This window comes from Pyrus communis, chromosome 8, assembly GCF_963583255.1.
Source record: "Pyrus communis chromosome 8, drPyrComm1.1, whole genome shotgun sequence".
Classification (NCBI taxonomy): Eukaryota; Viridiplantae; Streptophyta; class Magnoliopsida; order Rosales; family Rosaceae; genus Pyrus; species Pyrus communis.
In genome coordinates this window covers 5,742,460-5,767,282 of record NC_084810.1, presented here as the reverse complement: position 1 = coordinate 5,767,282, position 24,823 = coordinate 5,742,460, and the positions used below count along the sequence as shown (strand labels likewise).

At 35.7% G+C, this 24,823-nt stretch overlaps 1 protein-coding gene and 1 pseudogene across 1 annotated transcript; both read right to left on the bottom strand.

Moving 5' to 3' along the window:
- Positions 1 to 3,734: 3,734 nt before the first annotated feature.
- Positions 3,735 to 7,764, bottom strand: LOC137743521 (peroxidase 47-like). The gene is made up of 4 exons (XM_068483430.1): positions 7,324 to 7,764; positions 6,476 to 6,664; positions 4,495 to 4,657; positions 3,735 to 4,239 (listed from the first exon to the last, which is right to left on the bottom strand). The coding sequence occupies exons 1-4, from the start codon at positions 7,534 to 7,536 to the stop codon at positions 3,857 to 3,859; spliced, it is 948 nt and encodes a 315-aa protein (XP_068339531.1). The 5' UTR covers positions 7,537 to 7,764; the 3' UTR covers positions 3,735 to 3,856.
- A 2,912-nt stretch (positions 7,765 to 10,676) lies between these two features.
- On the bottom strand, positions 10,677 to 11,967 carry LOC137742836 (probable 2' cyclic ADP-D-ribose synthase BdTIR; annotated as a pseudogene).
- Positions 11,968 to 24,823: the final 12,856 nt, after the last annotated feature.

The following is a 24,823-nucleotide window of genomic DNA, read 5'->3' as shown; positions in this document are numbered from 1 at the left end:
CTACAACTCCTCCACTTCCTTCTTCAGACTTTCGTTGATCTTCAATGCACCTTGAAGTTCCAACACTTTGGGTTCGAGCCTATCAACGACCTTCTTGAAATGGATCACTTTATTATAAGTAGAAATCAACTTTTCATCCTTTACGTAAGCTGTGGAGTGAAGCCCAGAGATTGCACACTCAAGGTCTTGAATATGAGGAATGTAACATCCGATCTCCCTATCTGCACTTTCATACTTAATTTGGATCGCGTCAAGCCTAGTCTTCAAATCCACGATCTATTGGAAAGCGGTCTTAAGCTGCAGAAAAGTGGGGGCAGAGATATTAGACCCCTTCAAAACACCAAGCTTAGATTCCAACATCGTGATCTTTTCGGCCAATGAATAGGCTTCGACTGCTATAGTATTTGCCATCCCCTTGGCAGCCTTGGTATTCACTTGGTCAAGGATTATCGACTCAGCTGCCAGGATCACCTTTTTCTACATCATAGCAAGCAAAGCAGTCCTTCTATACTTGGTGGTATGCTTCGCAAAGGAAGTTGGCAGACAACCCCTTTAATGCCATCAACAAACTTGGCACATTCATTCATGTCTTTAAGCAGACTTGGTTTCAAAAGCGCGTAAATCTCAACAACTTCCCAGAAACAGGCTTAGTGGATTTCTCACAACTGCCCACGCGAGCAGCCTCATTCTTCTCAACAGGCGAATCAATCTCAGCAGTAAAAGAAGTGTGTTTTGGCAACACTTTAGCAACAGAGTCCACCTTATCGCTCTTCATAATAGCAAGTCTCTTCAAGGGTGAACCAGACTTAATCCTTGATGGATATTTCGGCACAAACTTTGGCACTAGGGGCACAACTAAGCTTCTACACTGAACAATCCTATCAGCAATCAAACTAACCACATTTGGAATGGCAGGCGTCACGGGCACGGATCTAGCAGCATCATCTTTCTCACCTTTGGAAGAAGTCAAGTCAATCCCAAGCCTGGGGGCAGCCGGCGAGCCCTCGCGAGCAGGGTAAAAAGTCTTTGGCTTTTTCTCAGCCAACATCTCTTGAGCAGGCGGGGAAGATCTCTTTTCCTACCTTCATTTGCAGCAGGCTCCACAATGGTTATTAGACAAGCTAGTGTCTTCGCCTTGATCCGTTTTATCTCATCTCTTGAGGGCAGCCCACCTTTGTCCCGACAAAGAGGACTAAGCAGCGAACGCCACTCATGGTACTCAGAAGGGATACCTAATGCAACATGCACCTTCTTCATATCTAGGGAAGTCTTAGGAGTCAAGCTGAATTCTGAATCTACAAGAGCAGAGGAAGACAATTAGTAAAGCAACTTAGCAAAAGTATAAAGCAGCAGAGTGACTAAGCAGTCTACTTACCGAAATTGAAAGCTATCGGAACATGCAGCTTAGGAAAAGAATGGACTCTTATTCTCAACTTAACTCCAAAGTTTCCTTGGCCTAGTCATGATCTCCCTTGCTCGAGTGGTCAAAGAGTTTATGGCGAGAGCGCAACTGCCCAAATCCCTCAATGTGGTCTATGTCAAAGAAGTACCAAAACTCATTGACAGATAAATCCAACTCAAAGAATTGGCTTTAGATTGAGGAACCTCATCATCACACGACCAGCATTAGGAGAACATGGAGCGGGGGCACACTTCATAGAGCAAAGCACCTCTTAGAAGAAACGCAACATGGGATAAGTAAATCCCAACACGAAGTAATAAGGGAGGAACTTGATGGCTCTTCGAGCCCCGCTGCATGGTTTACAGCTGCTACTTTCCTTGATGCGCTTTACACATACACCCCTGATGGAATGACATGCCTATATACTTCAAGGAAATCTCTAAACAACTCGTCGGAGCTAATTTTAAAGTGAGCAGCATTGAAATATCCCCTGCCTTGGCGATACAACGACAGTACACCATCGTCCCCCTTATGGCTTAAAGAAGACATGCTCGAAGAAATTCTACTAAGGTGCAAAGAAAATTGATTAGACGGCTGCACAAAAAAAATATGCACTAGGGCCTTACAGCGCAAAGATTAAGTCATGTCCAAGACCGCAAGAACCCAGTAGCAATGCCAGGCCCCTACGGCTTGGTCCATCCTACTCAGACCAAAAGGCACCGCGGCCCAAGACAGCAAAGAAAAGGGCAAGCGCCCCACGCCTCCCATGGTCTCACATGTAGACGGGCCAAGCACAAGGGGCCCAAATGTGTCTCTCTCTTCCTCTTATATCAGTACGGGCTCGAGCCCAGCGTTCAAAAAAAAAAAAAAAAATTGAGGTATGCACCTCCTCGGCCCAACCACCACGCCGGCACGGGCCCAAGCCTAGCAACCCATTCCAAACAGAGGGGGAACTGATGCCCCCACACCTCCCTTACTCTCTCCTTTCCCATACAGGCCCAAGCCTAGTGGCCCAGACCACAGCGCCTGTCAACTCAGTCCAAGCCAAGCCGCACTTATCCCAACTAGCCATCGCCGCGCAAAGCAACTCTATGGCAGTAACCATGTTGTGGCATCCCAGCCAATTTTTCACATTTCTCGACCCTCGTCGAGCCAAATTTCAAGCCCCGAGGCTCCCAAAAATTACGAAGACAAGGAAAAAATAATTTTTTCTTACCTTGGCACGGCATGAAGATGAAGAAAGCAACGAAAGATAGTCCTTTACATGAGCAAGTGTAAAAGATTGCTAGGGGAGGGGGAAAATATCCTCTAGCTTTCTCTCTCTTGTAGGGTAAAATAAATTGCTCTCTAAAGTTGATTTAATAATCTACTTAAGGTAGACTTAAATAGACTTTAGAAGTAATTTATTTCCCTTTCCTAGAAGGATCTACTTTCCAATTAAAGAAGGAATCTACATTGAAATAGGAAACAATCCTCTGTTTCCTAAAACAATAAGATCTCCACACCTGCTACCCTTTCCTGGGAGCAGCCCAACAGGTGTAAGGGCATTTGTGGAGCAAAAAAATAATCAAGAAAATTATAGAGGCGGCACGTGGACTTTTGGGGTAAAAAGGTAAAATTACCCTTGAGGTACATTGGGATTCCCATGCGCATGCAACGGACAATAATGGCTCAATCAAGGTCAAAGGTGATCAAACTGGTATTCTTCTAAACTCTCTCATCATTCCTCATCAAATCTTCACCCACAAGGTAACTCCCAATTATCCTTTTCAAATTGGGATTAATTACCAAAATTAATTGATTAATTTCCTAATTGATTGCAAGATATTATTTGACATAATATCTTGCAATTAGAGTAAAAAAAAACCACCATAAATGATCCTTCCCCATTTCTCCAAATAGGTCCGGCCATACCCTTATATATAGCCCCTCATTTCTTGAAAAACCTAAGTCCAATTCTCTTCTAAATTTCTCTAAATTTCTCTAAACACTTCTCCCACAAATTCTAACTTTGGCATCGGAGATTCTTCGGCCAAAACCCTCCCCCATTCATTGTGGGCGCGTGAGGCTTTAGGCCTTGATCATAGGTGTTAATTGTTTTGCAGGTGCATTTTCGTCCAAGAAGAAGAATGCGGAAATTTGCGCCCACGGTACCAATTATATTGACACATTTTAAGACGGTCACCAAGAGATTAATTGTTGACATCTGGTCTTGTGTCGCTAATTATGTGATGACTGCGTTTTGTAGTTAGTATTTTGGGCTTCAGTCTGCTTTACGCGAAAACCTAAGTACAAATACTACAAAGAAACAGTACAAGTAACAAGCTTAAAGGACAACAGATTATATATGTAACTTATCTATTAAACAATGACAGATATTGTTTACCCATCAATAATTCACAATGAAGAAGAGATGAACGCTCAACTCTCTCCATAAAAAACTACTATTCTTCCTTAGTTCATTTTGCGGCAATTTGTTCTTATTTCTCCTTTGGAACCTTCCTTGACATCAAGGGTGCTCATTTTCACCATTGCCTGTTGAAAATCTAAGAAGAACATGGCTTGGTTGAAGGCATAACCATTTACAATGTTTCTAGTTTTTGCACTGGCAAATAGGGTTTGATCAGAAGTCAGGACTCCAGCCTTCCTTTGCAGTCCGTTGAAGTAGACATTATCAAAATTGTTTCTCGTTGCATCGAAGGGTTGCTCGGCATTATCGCCTGCGCTACATGTTTTGGTCAGTTGCTTTGCAAAACCTGAATCTAAATCTGGATCCACAGTATCACTCAATCGGTTTTTGAATGACGAGCACCTGGCTACACCTAGTGTGTGTGCACCTACAAAGTACCAAAAATATCAACGTAAGTATACAAGCATTAAACTTAAGTGTTCTCTAAAATGACAATCTGACCATCAATTTGAACTATTAATTGGGTAGAAATTGAAGGACACTATTGGTGAAGTAACATTTTAACTAATCCAAAAAAGAAAAAGAAAGCGCACCAATTGACAATTTAACAATTTAACAATATAAAATATCAAGAAAATAACACCGAAACTTGTAGATTGTAAATTGGATCATATATGTGTACCAGATAAAGCAACCATTTCTTGAGCAGTAAATCCATGTTGCCCAAACATTGTAATGAGCTCAGAGGCATTCAAAGTGGGCGGAGGCAGATTCCTTGTGTCTTCTATTTTAGACCTTCTTCCATCCTTTCTTCCTTTGGGTATGTCATAAACCGGGCCCCCAGCCTGTTGTTAGTGAAGTCCCATTAAAAACAAAACTTAAATTTAATCATTTTTTGAAAATATTAGGATTTTTATCACAAATGGTGTTTTATGTATTGTAAATACATTTTGGTCTTGTATGTTTTGAATCAATCAATCAATTGTGGCCTTTTAGGGTTCTTTTCACAAATGGTCTTTGTGTGTTTGAAAACGTGGATGATGATATTGATTGATTCAAACATAAAAGACCAAAATTATGTATTTGCAACACATAAAGACCATTTGTAATAACAATCTAAAATAATAATAACTAGCATTTGCCTACACATTTTGTGTGTATGAACACATTTTTTTAGAAAATGAGGAGAGAGGGAGAGAGAAAGAGAGAACATGGGACTGGAAGGTTTTTGTTTTGTTTTTTTTAAATTTTAAATATTAGAGATATTTTAACATCACATATAGGTGAGGTTTCAACAAAAAATAGTAAAATTTGGACCTGTGAAATTACATTATTGTCCATCATTTTTTTTGTGTGATAGAAGACTAAGTTGTCTTTTCACCCTCTTTTGGTTGACAAAGAGGATTTTATTAACTAATAGAGATAATAATAATAATAATAATAAATTGAGGAATATGCATGAATAACATAGCGCAATTGATGAATGAGAGGTGACTTTCTTCTATACACTTAATATATATATATAGTGGGATAGAATCAAGGGACAAATAATTTTACAAATACTTTTATACTCCTTGGTAGTCTTTAGATCTATTTGAATCCAATGGTCCTAAATAAAACTAATATGACTCATCTAAACTACTAAATGATGTGGAGTTGATGACATGGAAATAAAAAGGTTTCAATCAATTAAAAAAATTTAAGAAAAAATTATTAGGTTATGGAAACTTAACCACTTCGGAGCCTCCATCTTCATCTAACTCCCTATGCCATTGTTAATTAAGATGACAAGAACTCAATCATGCATGGATATATCAATCTCGCTCCATACAACCTAACTGACTTTTTCACTTTCCTCTTCCTATTCTCTCCCCTCTTTCGAATCCTACATTATCAATACTATGTTTTCATGGGTTGTCTGTAAATGATGGGAAGGTATAAAAAGTGGGCTGAATAAGATAGATTTAGAACTCTCGCCCTGTTAAATTTTTTTCTTTTTCTTTTTCTGTTTGGTTCAATCACTGAAGATCCCCTGGTTTCTTAGCCCAGAATTTGAGTCTGGATATAGCCTGGGAAACAAAATTGAATCTTCCTGGAAAGGGATGAGGTTTTAACCCTAAAACTGATTTACATCAAATTTCTTAAGTTGTCCTTGATTGACAAGAAAGCTTTTAGTGGCTGGTTATTCAATAATATAAACAAAAGAACTAATCAGACTCAGCAACAATTTTTATTTGATGCACAACACAATGGCATGAAGGAAGATGGTGTTTGCCAAGGAAGATGAATGGTTTAGGTGCAACGGGACTTTTTTCAAAACATTTTAAATTTGTAGTAGAGGTTTATGTTAATTTATTCCAAGCCATCGCCACATCACCTACTAAATTAATGACAATAATCTTAACTTTTAATTATGACCATTAGATTAAAAAAGATCCAAGGGCTAATAAGGAGTGTAAAGATATTTGTAAAAATATTTGTCTCTTGATCTATCCCATATAATATATATATATATATATATATATATATATATATATATATATATATATATATATATATATATTAGTCTTTGGACTGAATAAATTAGAAAAAAAAAATCAAGAGATTACAACAAAAGTCTGGAGAAGGAGAAAATAGGTGTGCAAATCATTTCTCCTGCTTACCCCAAAAACTGCATATGTAGAAGCCATTGCAACTATGTCGGCGCAAGAGACCACGCCAGGGCATTTTTTTTCAAGTTCCGCTTTTGCAGCATCTATAACTTCATAGCCACGCAAGCTCAAATTTGCTGGAGAGTCCTTCTCTGCTGTGTTATCTTTTGTTGAATCCAGGAGAATTGACGCATCACATCCCTAATTATCCAATAGTTACAAAACCAAAATTCTAATATTAATTAATAACGAATATATGTAGTGCTCGAATCCCTAACAAAGTTTCTTTAACGTGAATACTTGACCATACACAAGGAAAAAAAAAATATTTTTCTATTTAGGTGGGTGTGTAACGTGTGATGATATGCTGATTGAAAAGTGCATGATATGTGAACAACAAGGGAACGAGTGAAGATGTAACACACAGCACTTCTTACAAACAACAAAAAAGAAAAGGTCAGGGTTTTGTATAATCATTTCGTTTCTAATTTCATATGCATTTCATCTTGTCTACTTCTTTCATATATTTTCAAGTACAAAAAGCTACGTAAAAACTACAAACTAAAGCCGAAATCATCGTAAACAGCTTTAAGATACCAAATGGAAGGACATATTTGAAAATATCTTTGGTACGTAATAGCAACTGAAAACACAAACACGAAAGCATTGTGAATATGTATGTATGCATTATTTTATACCATGCAGACATATTTGCATAGTGATCTCGCCACACCAAGCCTATCGTTGTGCCTACCTCTAATTAAAAAACTTTCCTAAAAAAATTTTAATAATGAGAAAGGAGGTATTGCTGTTGTGTTTACAGAGAGAGAGAGAGAGAGAGAGAGAGAGAGAGAGAGCACCTCTATGAAGCAGTCATGGAAGTGCATTCTGATTAGACCTGCAGCTAAGGTTGGATCAGCTTGCAAGGCCCTGGTGACTGTATTTCTCACAATAAGTTCAGCCATCGGGCAGCTCATAATGTAATAGCCCATACCCAAACCCTTTGCTCGAAATACGAAGCCACTCATCATTTGCAATAGTAGAAACACTACAAACAGCTTAGCAATAACCATCTTGGATAAATCTAAAGGGAAGATCTTGAATTCAAATAGTGGTGAGAGGAAATAACTAACAAGGTATATAATAGAAGGCTCAAGAAAGGAGGAGTAATTGTTAGAATGAAGAGTGAAGGCAATGTGGATTTATATAGGTGCAATTTAATGCTTCAACAAAACTTGCCGCCCCAAACTAAACGGAAAAAAACAAAAAGTTGAAGAGACTGTGCTTTATGATCAATATTAGTTAAATTACTCTTCTAATTCATAAGGAGGGGATCTGAAGTTGGGAATAAAAAAAAATATACACTACTCTGATCAATTGATCTAATTCATAATTGCAAAGTTACCACCCCAATCTTAGAGGAAAAAGACAAGTAGAAGACGACAGTGTTTTATGATCAATTTTAAACTACTCTTTTAATTTATAAGTGGATCCAAAGTTGGGTGTAAAAGAAGAGACACACTGCTCTGATCAATTGGTCTAATTTGCCTCTGCAAAGTAGAGTCCTCAATTTTTGAAGAAAAAAAGATAAGTTGAAGATGACAATGGTTTATGATCAATTATGCACCTAATCAATCTAATGGTCAAATCCAATACAAGAATTTTAATATAATTAATGCATGCTAATTGCAAATAGTTCGACTCGTAAATAATGCACCATGGGGCACTAAACCAATTTTATAGCCAAATCATGCATGCAAGTAGTTGCCACACTGAAATCGAAAGACGACAAAGATCACACAACAAATTGAAATGCGGTTAATTAATAATCATATCTAAAAACATATGAGGTTAATTCTAAGAGTTGTTTTTTGAAATTTTCATGGATATAATGGATTAGTATAACTATGGGGTGGGCATGGAAGTCAAATGTCAAAACGAAAGTGCGGAGGTGAAGTGTATGCACTATATATATATATATATGTAGGCCACGACCAGAAAACATCATGTACAGGCATGTATATATGTAGATCAGCTGGCTTCCATTGCAAAAGGAGCCTACCTACTCTCAGGGTCCATGTCTTTTTGTGAGAAGTGGGGGAAAGACTTATTTGGCCGAAGAAGATATCAATTTACGCGTGCAGATCAGCAGGTTAACATCAGTGTCATAACATGTTCAATTCATTTGGTTGTGGTACCATATTCTACACATGTGTGGAGATGGGGATTTGCTTTTACTTCAAGGAAGTGATATGTGTTAAAAACTTGATTATTGGGGACTTTTATATCATATATACTACTCATCTCTATTCATGAGATATAGAGAGAGATACAAAGGTTAAACTACAAAGTCAACAAACATATTTTTAATTAATTGCATGCTAATTGCCATCTTCAAACTTGCAAAATTAGTTGTAAACCCCCTATAGAAATAACCTTAGCCACTCTCCAAACCATGGACAACTAATAAAAGTCTTGGACATTTTTTAGCTCTCAAAAGTATAATTTTTAAAGGATTAGTAATAGACTAATTTTTCCGTTCCATGGAGGGCTAAATCTTTGCCCGTCTATATTTTTATTACTTTATAGTATGCTCAAGTGGAAAAGGATCCTCGCCGGATATTTTTCTTGGGGATCCCGTGATCGTGGCCGTTCATCATACATCATGCGGTCAGTTTTCGTTAGATACCATTTATATTTAATTTTAAATTTTAAATTTCAAATGATTTCTGACTGCACGATGTACGATGAACGGTCACGATCATGGGACCGGATCCTTTTCCTGCTCAAGTACCTCTTGACCATGTCATCAAAACCTAAGTATGGGGGCGGGCACATTTTACCCCTTTAGGGGCTAACTTGAGCCCCTAAAATAAGCCCGTTTGCAAACTGCTCTTTGGTTAATTGGAGATTGTTTTGTTCAAGTTTGGAGCTAATTTTGGCCAAATGCACTTGATTAGAGATGCCATTAGCAACTATGCCTTCCGGTTCGTATTCAATCTTTACAAGTAGAAAACTGATTTTCCAAGAAACTAGGTTGCCTACGACAAGCGTTAAGTATGGACATGTAGGCTTTCTGTCAGTAATAGATATAGCTTAGTCATCGTCAGTTATACTCTTCCAATGTTAAGTGAACATTAATCTCTTTCTGGGAGCAAAGTGCCAGTGACTCCTAGTATGAATTACAACGATCGATCATATATGATCTTCAGTTCATGCATGCATCAATTGATTTACTACAATTCAAACATAGTTAATATGTGTTCAAGTAAGCAATAAATAAGTTCCAAAAATTCGCCGATATACCTCCTTACTATTGGTTGGAACCTGATAGGTAATCACTTAGCTTGTGATTTTGTATAATAGGTGTATCAGCCCATTTGCAGCAAACATCCATGTCTCGATCAACAAACATCCATGTCTCGATCAACAAACCTAATAATACATATATACATTCTTTGAAAATGAAAAATCATTTTGTCTTGATTAGGAAATTAACTTAATTCTTTAACACGCAAGTAGGTCTTTCATCTCAAATTTCTTTTTGACATAGTTTTGTAGTCACTCTCTTCATCCAAATCATTGTATGTAACAACCATATCATTCACATACACAATTTAGACGTAATTTTACCATGCTTATGCTTAAAAATAAAAAAATAAAAAAATACATGGTCTGAGTCACTTTGTTGGTACATAAACACAATAACTTCTTTTTGTTTTTTGAACGCAACGAAAGTTTCATTGATAATAAAGGAACAGATAACAAATCAAGAAGGCAACACACTGCCACCATCAGTACATTCCGAATGAAGAGAAGACGAAATGAAATCAGGAGGCTCCTCAAACCATGAACAAGAGGCAGTATCCGTATTGAGAGCACATGAATGGTATTAATCTTGGCATCTGGTGTGAATACTCTCCTAACATCTAGTTAACTTCATAGGTTTGGTCTACCCCTTTTGCTACCTGCCTTGAACATAGCTGTATAAATTCATCAACGTCCGACTGTACTCTTCTTAATTACCATTATGTATAATTAATTACTACAATATACGCACCGATCAATGAGTCAAACTGATGAACAAATATTCAGAAATTCATGAACAAAGGTTGAATTGTGTGCATTAACTCTTATTGAACAGTTTGTAATGCAGACAACTACAAAGAATATCGTAAAGTACAATTCCATGTCAACTAACAGGCACGTAGCTTCAACTATGGTGTCTGTTACAAAGAAAAAAGAATTAAACAATTTGGAAATAGTAATTAAAATCGTTGTATACAAAATTTACTTTATTGCAGTATGAATTAACTAAAGTAATCAAGGATCATCAGTTCATGTTATGATGATAACTTCATTATTTAGCGTGAGTCGTAATTATAAACGAATGGAGTTTTTAGACGCTGCATAGAATGCCTTTAGTTCTCAGTCTCCCTCAGGCTGTTGATTACAACATCTGCAGCAGTTGTTACAACATCTGCCATGTTCCTATATAACCCAAAAGAAACCGCAAGGAAATTCAGTAAGAAAATCAAAAGGGAGTAATTGTTGAAGCATTTGCAGATGTACTTTTTCGTTATACTACGTTGGCTACATAATATTTTTTGAAAACTCAAGAAAGTAGTTTCACTTTTTTATTTTCAATTTTTGGTTAAAAATGAAAACTGAAAGTAGTTATTCCAAGCGCGTTTTTAGTTTTCAGTTAAAAAAAACAAGTGAGAATAAAAACTGAAAACGAAGTGGTTATCAAACAGCCTCTTCAATGTTAGAAAAATGAAAACTAAAAAGTGAAAACAACTTTCTTGAGTTCTCATATTTGGCTTTCAATTCTCAATTTTCATTTTTTTTTAAATGAAAATAGTTACCAAACTAGTTTTCAATTAAATAAAAAATAAAAAAAAATAAAAAACCTTGAAAACTAAAAACGAAATAGTTATCGAACAGCAAATAGTATGTATTGGTAGTCTATATAAACCTAAAGGGAAAAAATGAATATGGATTCATCGATCTTACCCTTTTGAGGAGTTGTATGTCAACCCTACGGTATTCCTAGCCTCTTGAAGAGCCAACCTAAAACTTTGTAGCTTCTCCGGCGGACATTGCCCGTTGTCCACGATACGAAGCTGAGAGGGCTTGATGTCACAGAATATAGGAATGACCTTCTTATTGGACTCCATGATTAGGGCCAGTTCATGAAGGCAAAAATACGAGTCACAATAGCGAGGCGAAAACACAGCAACACCAACCTTGCAGCCCCTTATTGCACTGTCAATTTTATCAAATAGTTTATCTCCAGGCCTCATGGTCCTATTATCTAAGAAAGGGCGCAAGTTGAGTCGAGAAAGGTGGTCGTAAAGCAAAGAGACGATTGTTCTCTTTGTGTCGATTCCTCTATGGTTAAGAAACACATCGCAAGATTTCGTGGCGCGTTCGGCCAATTGGGTTTGCTTTTGGAAGCTGAATAGATTGTGCTTCAAGCTAATGGCTGATGAACGATGCATGGTTTTTTGTATGGAACCCTAGTTTTTCTTTTTCTGCCTTGTTCTTTAACTCTGTTGAATAATGAGAATTGTGCTTATCAGATGTGCTTTGAATACGAACGGCTTTAAATAGAGCCTCCGAAGCCTCTATTTTTCAAGTTCTTTAGAATGGAATGTGTTACTGTTCAAATTGATTTTGACAAAACTGATAAGTGTGAAAAAAACTAAAGATTTGACCAGCATTAAGCAAATAGATTCTGGAAATAAATGGGAACCCTTCAAACACGTTGAAGGTCCCTCTATATAGCATGCATTGGGGCATTTTCTTGACGAATTTAAAATTAATGTTCTATTTTTTCCACCAACTGTCGAGGACCAAATATATATAAAATGCACGTGAAACTTATTCAGCGAATTTCATTGTCAGTTCTTTCTCCTTTGAATTCTACACAAATTCAAAGTAACTTCTTGTCCGTATACTTCAATTAATATTATTTTTACCACAAAAGGAACACACTGATATGTACACATATGCTGATCAAATTTACTTTTATTGAACGTTTTACAAACCATCAAAAGGGTTTCTTTGACTGTTTGAACGATATACAAGTCGCGAATTAAAAGAAGGTCTCCTCCTTGCATACACACACATACAATAAGCTCTAACAAGTTAGTAACTTATTATGAAAATAGTAACTTGTTGGAGCCACTTCATAAAACATCTTATAATCTGAACGCTTCACTTTTTATATTATACGGAAATATTAATCCTAGAAAAATTCATTAAAATCAGAAGTCATTTAGTTATCTAATCGTTATTTAATAAGTGGACAAACACATTGTTATGAAATATGCAAAATAATAACCAAAGCACCAAATCATTTGTAATTTGACTGATTTTTTGGAAAAATATTCTATGAGGACCTAAATAATGAAAGGATCGGTTCATGTGATTACATTGTGGAGTGAGCCTAGATGAATTATTAGTAGTTAGTATTTGTATTCAACTGCTAATTGGTTAACGCATGAGCACTCATGTGTGTATAGTTCAATATGTGTAGCACCCCCTTCTTAGGAGGTACCTCTTTTGAAGAATAGTTGAAATGGATTCATTGGTCAAGGCACTCCGTGTTGGATTTCAATAATCCAAACTGTCTAGATTTTAGATCCTTGTCTAATTATCATCCTTACAACAACAAAAGAAACCGTTGATATCCAATCTTTGAATGAGGCCTCTTAATTGAATGGTTAGGATCATTGGATTGCATTGATGTTGGGCCCCCATGCAATGGCAAAGTTACAATTTTATAACAATAGAGTCAAATTAAATATGCTTACAAAATTGATCATTCTTTCATTTATATATACATGATGTCTTCTCGTGTATTAGAAACCTTGTATTACACCAAGGGAAAGGCGAGAAAAACTACTAATACTGTTTGAAGTTTTGAACCATAAAATGACCAAGTTTGGGATAAAACCCTTTACTTTCGGAGCCCATCGTTCTAAGTTGGTTTTGATCAATATTTGGGTGATAGTCTTATGGCTTAAGGATGACTATGGGGCAAATTTGTCTTGGAATGGTGAAAAAGCATGTGGTTGTAAGGCATTTTTTATTGTAGACCACAAATGAAGATATTTTGAAGATGAGTGAAGGCTAGGGTTTGCTAGAGCACTTCATATAGAAGAGCACAAGGAGAAAGAGAAAGGGACATTCAACCAAACAAACAAACAAATTTCTCAAAAACCAACGGAGTAAACCTCTTCATTCAAAGCTTTATTCAATCAAGCAAGCTCTCTCATCTCTTTCAGAGTCAAAGCTTTATAATTGTACAAGCATTCTCTTTATGAATCACTCTTGTAATAGCTTTGTTATATTAGTGTGAATCTCTCTTTGAATCACTATTGTCATTTCAATACAAGCATTTAAGCAAATTTTCTCTCTTTTAGTGTCAAGGCTTCAACTACAAGTGTCATGTTAACTCACCATTGACATATCCTTAGCATTTAAGGCAGAAAAAGAATTAAGTTGAGCTCTCCCTCTCAATGACGCAATCGTTTGGTTGAAATAAGAGTAATTTTTCTCACACACATGCACACCCTTTATTAGCTGCAACTTGTAGTGGTACGCTCGTAATCTCTAAATTTCATGTTCATGTAAGTTCCTAACAAACACACAGGACCATGAAGAATTTAGGGGGTGAACAAATACACACACACACACAGAGAAGAAGAAGGATGAGCTTGGGGTGGGGTAGACTGGACTATAAATGCTAAAACTCATCTGCTCATCTACAAAACATTGCTTCATGGACTGGTTATAGTACAAGTCAACTAATAAACTAATAATGTAGCAATCTTCAGCTTCTCATTAAATGTCCTTCATTGAGTTGGGAGTCTCTTGGGTTTCCATTGTAGATGCAAATTTTGGATAGCTGATTTGATGAGGGTGTCTGCCAAAGGGTCTTCAATGCCAAAATTAGAAAAGTAGTAGAGAGAAAAAGAGAACTTGAGAGATTTTTGAGTAGTAAGTGGTGATTATCGTTTCCTCTGTTTGACTTAGCTATTTATAGGGGGGGGGAAAAACCCTAACAGGCAACTGGAGGAAAACTGCAGAGAATACTAGATAGTCTTTCCAGTTAGTAGTCCTGAAAGTTCATGTTGGTAAGAGCGCATGATGCGCCAGTTAAAACCGACGTGAGCCTAACAGACTTGACTGTGATTGCAAGTGGCGTCGAAGTAAGTAAAGGTTGCGTCAAAATAAGAGGTTGCGTCTGTTAAAACCGACGCCACTTCAGACACTTACAGAAAATCCTCTTCCCAATCCATTTCGTGTGTAAAACAAGCGGAAAAATTCCCACCCAAAATATTTCAATTTAACCGACATAGATGACAAATGTCATCAACTAAAAGCTACAGGAAACAAGCTTAAAAAAATTTATAAAAAAAAAAAAAAAAAAGTTTAACCCAAAGTTAAAAAAATAAGCAGCTACTTTTTTTTTATGTTATCTCATATAATATTTTAATAAATAAAATTTAACTTATATATAATACATAATTAAAAAAATAATAATATAATTTAATGATAAAATATCATCACACACGAATTGAAACTTGAATTATGGAAGAATTCCATCGTTGATCAATTCTTTATGTACTCAACCAGCTCAAATAAATTCCCTACAAAAATAAATTGTAGATAAAAATTAAACATAAGAGGAGAAAATAAAAATGTTAGAAGCAAGAAAAACTTACTGTGGTGAAGAAGGAATTAATGAAGTTGGAAGAACAAATAAGAAAGATGTGAGAGAGGAAGAAGAAAACATGGGGGAGGGTTTATAAATTGGAAGAACAAATAAGAAAGATGCAAGAGAGGAAGAAGAAAACACGAGGGAGAGTATATAAAGGCCATCAATCTGTCGTTGACAACCGACACCGGGTTTCAAAATATTTTAAAAAAAAATTAAAATTTATGTCAGTCAGAACCGACGCAGGCTTTAAAATATTTAAAAAAATCATTAGTGTCGGCTAGAAGCGACACCTATTCCGACACCAACTTTATGTCACTTAAAAGCGACACGGTTTTTATTTAATGCGACACCAGTATTTAAAAATTATTAAAATCTATGTCGGTTAAAAGCGACATTAACTTTTACGTCGGTTAAAAGCGACATAGATTGTTTATGACGCTTAAAACCGACAGTAAATCCGATATCATATTTAGTAGGTGTTGCAAATGTCTTGTCCACCACTATATTATATAAAACCGAGATCACCCACTGACACAATAAGATCGTTTTGTAGTAGTACCCAAAAAAAATTATGGAGAGCCGGTGTCGTGCCACCATTGGGCCGGATATGGCCCCGTGGAAAGACCTATTATGGGCGGCCACGAAAAAGGCTCGTGTAACATCTCCCTACTCTTTTATAAGGTGTCTAATAATATTCCTCTGATGTTCCTTCAGGAGAACTTTTGCATTACGCCTCTGAACGACCCATTTGTAGTAATACAAGTTGTGTTCTACATGGCTTCTGTCAAAATATACAAATGAATATTTTTAGTAATACAAGTTGTGTTCTATATGGTTTCTGTCAGGAAGATAAAAATAAATAAAAAATAAAAAAAAACCTCTATGTATGAAATGTTGAAAACTATGAAACTTCATCGTAGTAAATTGAAATTAACTCTTTATATTAATACAAGTTGTAATTATCAAGTAATAGCAGAATGAGGAGGAATCTTGAGCATGTGGCTGAAGTCGTGATGTTGGCATCAAAATATGTACCCTTTTCTACTTCGGATTTAGGGTTTACTCGGTCTTATCGATTACAAAATACCAGGGCTTTGTTTTGGACTTCACGATACGTTCTTGGCCTGCAAGGTTTCACCATCATGACAAGATTATTAACATATGTTGAAAACATTTTAACATGAAATTGACTTGTTTGCTCAAAAAGGAAATGACTATTGTGGCCATGATGAGCATCAACATTCGATATCAAACAACTGAAAATTGTGTTATAGTTTAATGGAGAAATTAAAATCCAGTCCCTAGTTAATACTATTCTATGATTAAAATATTGTTGAATTTTAGTTTATGGTCAAGGTCCCTAAACTTTGTACACATCAACATTTTTACATATTTTCATGTCAGCTTTTTATTTTATTTATTAAAAATTTTAATTTATAAATACCCTCATATCATTCATTATCACTATCAAAATAATTAGAGCATTGTAACTGAAACTCTCAAATTTCAGTTGCGCAATTCAAGCTATTCCCTTTTTTGTTTTTAGTTTGCATTCAAATTCATCAATTCAAATTTTATCAAAATTTGAGCCGTACTCATATGTTCTCCGCTAGCTTTCAAACAAACATATATTTTTTCAGAAGATTTGAATTGCATCCCTTTTTTTTTTTGTTACATCGGACATACTTTGTTAAAATTTTAAATGGGTAATCTTTGCACCATAGTTCTACCCAGTCGGAGGCATTTCAAGCGGGGAAGAACTGCATTGCATTTGCAGAGGAACTTGGAGATCCTACGACCAGTTTGAGGGTTTTTTTTTTTTTACTTTCTTTTTTTACAAGGTGTTTTTGTTTATTCTTACCGACTTGTATTTGAATATGCAAGCATTTCGTTTTAGCTTGTATTTTTGTTTATGCAAATTTCTGGTATTCACAACAAGTGTTTGTAAAAATGTTCGAATGAGTTTTTTTTTTTTTTTTTTTTTTTCCCTTGACAGGGCTTAAAAGGCCAGACGTGGGGTACAATCTCATTGCATTGGTGTAAACATGTAAATTTCGTCGCATACAAATGACGCATCACAAAGCTCCACGTGGCATATGACTCATCACAAATGGACAAGTCATCAATGACACAGCACAAATCAAGCAAAGGAAGAATAAAACTTCCCAAAATTCGGCACAAGGGAGAAAGTATCCCTTAAAATCGGCAAACATGCCCAAATTGCTCCCAAAACCGGAAAGAAAGATAAAGCATCTACATAAAACAAGCAAGTATTGAAGATTTCTAACAAAATAGGCAACAAGGCATATAAATTTCAGCCAAGATAAGGGAAAGTGGCTGAAATTAAGACACAAAGCATGCCTAAATTCTCCCATAAATGAATCAAGACACAAATCAAGGCCAAATCCATCCAAGGGCATGGCTTTGGAAGTCTATAAATACAAGGACCCAAGACACACAGAAGGGTCGAAAATTCTACATGGAGAAGAACCTCTGCACAAATCTTTGAAGACTAATACGCTGCCAAATCTCTTTTCGAATAACACACAACCAAAACCGAAGCTTTCTTTCGACCAAAGCCGAAGCACTCCCTTGAAGAATCAACAAGCACTTGTTGCAAGCTCAAAACTTGTAACGACATTCATTTCAAGATCAAGTCGCCAAGACCCTTGAATTAACAAAATCTTGCATCAACATCATCTTTGCCGCACCTTGAGATAAAGACCATCCACGCATTGTTTCAAGCTCAAAACTTAGAGCAATCGTTCAACCGTTCGTCTGAGATCAAGTCATCGCAACCCTTGGATCAACAACCTACGCATCTACATCAATTTTGAAGACTGAATAAGAGGAAAATTGTAAACAAAGATTGTAACCTACAAATTCAAATCAAGACAAATCTACTTTGTTCACATGTTCTCATTTCATTCGATACAGAATTTTCATGTTTACAATTGGGTACATTTTTTTTAGCATATATGGTGACTGCAAAATCAGTTTTTAATCATGGGTACAAACTAGCTAATCAAGTAAACAAAAATACCAGAAGATTTTTGCAGTCAATGAGACTAAAAAGGCCATATGCGGGTGTTTGGGGGTGGGGTGGGGGTGTTTTTGGGAGGGGGGGTACAATCTTATTGCATGGGGTATATTTTTCTGTTAGCGTGTATGGCGACTTCACATCAGCTTTTCCATAATAGACTCTGATAAAGTGAGTTTGTGTTTGTAATGAAGATACGAGACTTGTTCAATGCCATACTTTGAAGTTCTTTTTATTCAGACTTTGTGGCTCATAAAGTCTGTCTTGGGTACAAACTATAAACGGAAGAATAGCTTGAATTGGGGGATTGAAATTTGGGATTTCAGTTACAATGGTCTCCAATAATTTTGCTGTGATAATAAGTGATATGAAGTATAATTTATAAATTAAAATTTTCAATCAAAGAATTATACCAACTAAGGACAGGATACAAAGTGTCCCTAGTTTAATAGCCACCAATTGAAAATCATCAAAATATTTTGTTGCCTTCCGCCGAATATTGAAACTGCATCATGAGTTTCAGTATTAGGTACAAACTGAAAATTGTGCAAATGTTCAATAGCAACCAATCGAAATCCTAAAAAATATTCGATTTTCTCCGTCAACTCCTTACATTTCATCATCATTCCCACTATTCGCTAAAATCAACCAGAAATTGAGTGTAAGTTTAGTAGCTAACAACATAAAATCCTTAAAATATTCATGAGTCAGTAGATAGAATCACCGGTAATTGGACTGAGCATACCTGAGAACTCTGTCATTTTTATTTCCCCAAAAGAGTCATGCATGGAAATTTTGAAAAGTCTGGTTATACAGTTTTGAATTAATAGGCTAACTACATTTTACAACATTTAAATTTGTGGTGGTTTCAAAACAATGACGTTTTAATTTTTCATGTTGACACATTACAATTCTAAGGTTTTGAAATTAATTATATCAACGTCTAATCATCCACTAAATTGATTACTTTTTTGTTGTTATGCAAATATCGCTTACGCATTAGCACATATAAGGGTCTCAAGCTCACCATGTCACCAATTTAAAGATTATCATACAATCAATCATATCAAAGGAACAATTGATACAATTTTAAAATCTTAAAATGTAATAGAGAAAATTGAAACTTTATGGCCTGTTTTAAAAATCACTACAAATCTAAAGAATGTAAAATGTAATTAACCCTTAATTAATCATTCTTCGCTCTCAAGTCATATCCATTTAACTCTTGTCATGATACCAAATATCTCAGACAAGCTCAAATTAATGATTATTTGTTAGGTAGTCAACATCGAATTTGGTTCAATTTTAATAAGGAAGATTTACACATAGTAATACATGCCACAAATCAATTTTTACACAAGTGAGTACTATGAATTATTTAGATCAGTCATGGTCATGCTCACATATATACACAGTTAGGTCAACCTTCACAAAAATATAGCTCCACTTTTACATTATTTGGGATGATTTTGCTCCTAGTTTTAATCACAAATTCAAGGCACATGGAGCACAAGGAATCCAAAGTTGTGTGACACTCAGAAGAAACATAGGATAAGAAGGCAGTAGGAAATGAAAGTTTTGTGGTGGTGGTGGTTAAGATTTCCTATCAATGCTTAATCATGAAATCCAAAATAAAGATATATAGCCAATGGACCCAGAATGTTAGTCTTTTCAAATGAGTGTTTGCTGTTTGGTCATCACTATCATAGATAAAATGTCATAATGTCTCCAGCTAATGTAAGGTAGATCGTTGTTTCACAATAAGACCTTATGTCTAAAAATTTGTATTACCTTATTTCCTAACTCTTTATAAACCAGTGCTCGCAATAGAAATGGTTTTTAGCTGAGGACTACTTTTGCTTACTTTCCACGGTTACCAGTTCCACAAAATCATTTACAAACAAGCTTTCAGGTGATCTTAATTGAATTATTTTTTTTATGATTACAAACGATATATTTGTCACCAAAGCAGTGTCCATGTTTTACTCATAAATTACTTAAAATGGAGTATTTCCAAACAGTTACTACTCTATTTATACTTAGGAGAAGAAAAAAAAAAAAAAAAGAGGGTTCAAATCGTCACGCAGCGAGTGAAAGGAAAAGTCATTGCACCAGAAAAATCCAGCACCTTCCCAAACAATATTTCTACAACGAATTTTTTAATGTAGTGTGGGGCAATATAAATGCACAAAGAAACAAACAAATTAAAAATAAAATAAACTCCGGAATTCGAAATTCAATTTCTTTACATCCATCTAGCCTTGGGATGCCATATAGAAGTTGGAGGGTACTCAATTATTTTTTGAAATCATCAAATTTGGCTTAAGTTATGGAGCAAGCTAAAGAAAATAATTTAAAAATGCATAAGAGAAAGGTGAGTGGTGATCGTTGTGACTAATAAATTGTTGGATGTTCTTGTTAGCATATAAAACCATAAACAGCTGTTGGAATCGACCCACGATGATTGAAATCCCATTATTCCATCATCTTTTATTAAACTAAAATTTACATTTGATTTATGAAAATAAAGTAGTATACCTTGAAATTCCTCTATGCCAAGTACAGCTCTATGCAATATAAAATGTCGAATGAAAGAAGGTTTATGGCTTATTAGGCAATAGCATTAAAGGTGAATAATTGGAATGGCACTTGGCAAAGCCAATTATTTCAGTCTCTCATTGGTGTTGCAAGGTCCACACCATAAGAAGAAAACAAATATACCTTGAAAACTTTCATGCATAGACGAGATTCAAATAAATATGTTTGTTGAGCCAATAATGTCTTATTTTATTTTTAAAAAAAATGATAATGAATTAGGCAAGTCGAGTTACACATAAAGTTTGGTCCATCAATCTACCATAATAATCTTACTCTCTAAACCTATGCACACAAAACAATCAAAAAGAACCAAAACCCCAAAATTTAGTCACATCCGCAATTTTATAAGCCAATGTGTAGCTTCCAATCTTTCCCGTCTGACTTTAGAGCATGGTTACAATGAAAATGAAATGAATGAGAGTCATTCTCGCTTCAATTTTTTATTTCCTACTCATTCTTTTTCTTCTTTTCCATGTGGAGACTAGGCCTAGTAAATGGGTCATGTTTGTCGTATTCGTGTTGTTTTAGTGTAACACATGTTATTTTAACAGATCATGTCATGTCACACTCATTATCTTAACGGGTTCTTACAGATAAAATAACCCAACCCGTTATGACCCGTTAAGATTTTTTTTTTTTTTTTTTTTAATAAATTTGCACTTATCACGTTGTCACATAAATATTATTTCAAAAACTAATTCAAAGTGAAAACCCCCAATTTTCACAAACCTTATAAATGAAAAACCCCATTGAAGAAACGAAACCAATCTAAATTCGAAAACTAATTCGAAGTAAAACCTTATATGGTGAAAGTAATTCAAAAGAATCAACAATTACCTCCATTAGGGCTCAAGATTTGCTCAATCTAGAGAGAGAGAAACGGAGACCAAAGTAGCAGATCGACTGGTGGTGGGTTACTAGGTTGTATGTGGTGACAGTGGTGTGGTGGAGGGTGATTAGAGATGATGGTGGTAGACTCAGGGTTGGCCAGAGTTAAGGTTCAAGATTGAGATTCGAAGTTCAGTTCAAGGGAGAGAGAGAGCGACTGCTTCGATTTGAGCCTTCGAAAATGAGAGAGAGTCTGATTTAGGGCTAAGAAAAGCATTGGACGACTGATATTAAATCTCAACCGATCCAATGGTCATCAATTTTCTAATTTAATTTAAATATATATATATATATATATATATTAACTTTCAGTTCAATTCAGAATTAAATCATATTGTTGTTAATTATAGTATTTCTTTTTAGTGGTATAAAATTATTAAATTAATATTTTATTACCATGTAACAGGTTACCCACGTGTATACCTAGACCGACCCAATATCTTAACAGATGCTTATCAAGTTACCCGATAACGATTATCTTAATTTTGTATCGTGACGTCTTGGATAAACGGGTCATGTCAGAACTTGTCAAGCATAGTGGAGACCTAGCAATTTATTTCCATTTTCTTTCTTTCTCATTCTTACATCATATTTTTAATTAGTAGTCATGATGAATGGATAAGACCAGAAGATTAGGTAACATTATCCACCAATCACCATCCCAAATCATTTTAAGGAAAGAAAAGGAGAAATGGAAAAATAGAACTAGGATATATGGGAGGAGGATGAGAGCGTATGGTAAGACATTCAATGTATGGGAGGTAGCTTTTTGCGGTTGGTGCTTGACAGTGTTATGATTCCTTGCCCACTCCCTCCCTCTATTTCGCTTCAAGTCTTCAACAGTATCAGTAAAGCAAAATCAACTATAGCTTTTTCCTCACGCCTTTCTCACACATATTATCACGTATCCAACATGAGAGAGAGACTAAGAGTGAGAGGACCACCTCTTTCTCTTTGTTTTCTATATTTACTGCTCTCTTCGTAAACAAGCTTGCAGAAGAGAGAAATCAAGCTGTGGACTTCTCAACTACTAGCTCATAATCATAATGGTCTATCATAGGGATGTTCTTATATAGAAGTGCTGCATGTTAAATTATGTTATCGAGGTTAGCTCAATCAAGTGGTCCAATATTCTAATAGATATGATGTTAGGTTTCCACCCATGAGCCCCGGTTTGAAACTCTCAGCAGTTTTGAGCTCTCCATCTCCCTTTAATAATAATAAATAAATAAATAAATATGATGTAGATCAACTGGCCATTTGAATTGAAGATCAAGTTAAAAGGCGTAAATCGAACCAAATGAACAAATCAGTGCAGATTTTTTTATTCAACGGAAATACAAATAAATTAGACTAACCGACAAAAGAATATTACTTATCTATAAATGAAATCTAATTTCTTATGGTTTCACTTCATGCTACGTAGCATTAGATGTTACGAGCATTAGATTATTTGAATTCACATACCACAATAAAAGCAATAGCTAAAATATTAAGAGTATAAATGTTAAGCTTTCCTAAACACAAACAAAGATTCCTGATAAAGGAAGTATTAGTTCTCCCTTTCTCATGTGCAGCTTCAATTTTTACTGATACGTGTTGCCATTCAACAACCAACTCTGGAAGCATGTGTTTGGGTTAATATTTGAATATTGGGCTTAACTGAAGGAAGGTCCAAAGGCACCAAAACGAGATGATCTTGCCCGAAGCCCAGCTACCAAGCCTGAAGCAAATTGAAGCCTACTCAGCCAAGGCATAGGCTATGTGCCTATGATTGAAGTGACAAGTGACAGAAACCAACTCACTACCAACCAAAAAGCACTTTTTAATGGCATAAAGGTGTAAATACAAGATGACTCACTACCCCTGAAAGCCCTCGGCCAAGAGTGAAGCTAAAGCAGTCGGGCCAAGTTGCCTATAAAAGTCAAGAGAGACAACAGAAATAAGGACACTCAACCAATCAAACAAACAACATATAAACTCTGCTCTCAAGCCAGATTTGCATCCAGAAAGCTGAAATCAACCTATATTCAATCATTTTAGCAATAGTTCCCTTAGAAAATCTATCTTTTGTCTAGTGTAAAAGCTCTACGACCTTCCTTAGTGTTGTAGTATCGATTCCCTCATGTAAAACCTATTTACCATCCATCATTTTTTAGCTTACAACCTCTGTAAACACAAAGAAAAGTGACTGCAAGAAGTTCAACCTTGCCTGACAAGGTGAAATCTTGCCCGTATCTCTTTGTTTGTACTTTAGCTTAATAGATCTATCATCTAAATGTACTTTTCAACATGTATTCAAGTTATTCCCAACTGTTTTCTACTTAATAGCCTCATTGGCATTCAAATCTGGTTAACTTAATACACCTGTTTTCATTAAGAACAAACTGAAATTGAGGAAATGGTTTGAAGGGCTCTAAACTCCCTCTTTTTGGACATATAAGATTATGAACTAAAAGTCCTTGTTTGCAAGGCAAGAAAAAGAACTTAGTGTAGACTTAACCCATCTGTGACAATCCATTGATAACAAGAAGTTTAAGTAACTTTGGGCGTAAGTAATCGGCTTAAAACACATTTGTTCTACATCTATTATATTGAGATAGTAGTGGCACGCCTAGCATTTTGTTAGTTTTGATTGAAAGCCTCAAGACCTACACCTAAGGCCCCACAAAGGCACCTTTCAAACTAACTTCAAACTCATCTTGCAGCACATCAAGCAGCAAGAACCCAACTAACATTACACCAAGTGGCAACCACCCCTAGGGAGCTGTGCGAGGGGCCATCCACCTTTGCCTCATGTACATCATCGAGAAACATCAGGATTTTAAATGTAAATAGTAGTAGCCATACCTGAAAAACTAAGCGCGACTTCTCCTTCACCTATTCTCATTCAAGCACATCTGTAGCCTATTTTTCAATAAAATGTTTAGATTCACACTTCAACTTCGTTCACTTTGAGCCTCAAGCCTCTCAAAGTCTGTCAAACTCCAATCTCCCTCAAATCCTACGTCACCCCCAACTTGTAGATGTTTTGGCTTCAGCAATCAATCTTTCTTGAAAAGATAATTTTAACTTCACTTGTGCTTTTATTTTAATGTAA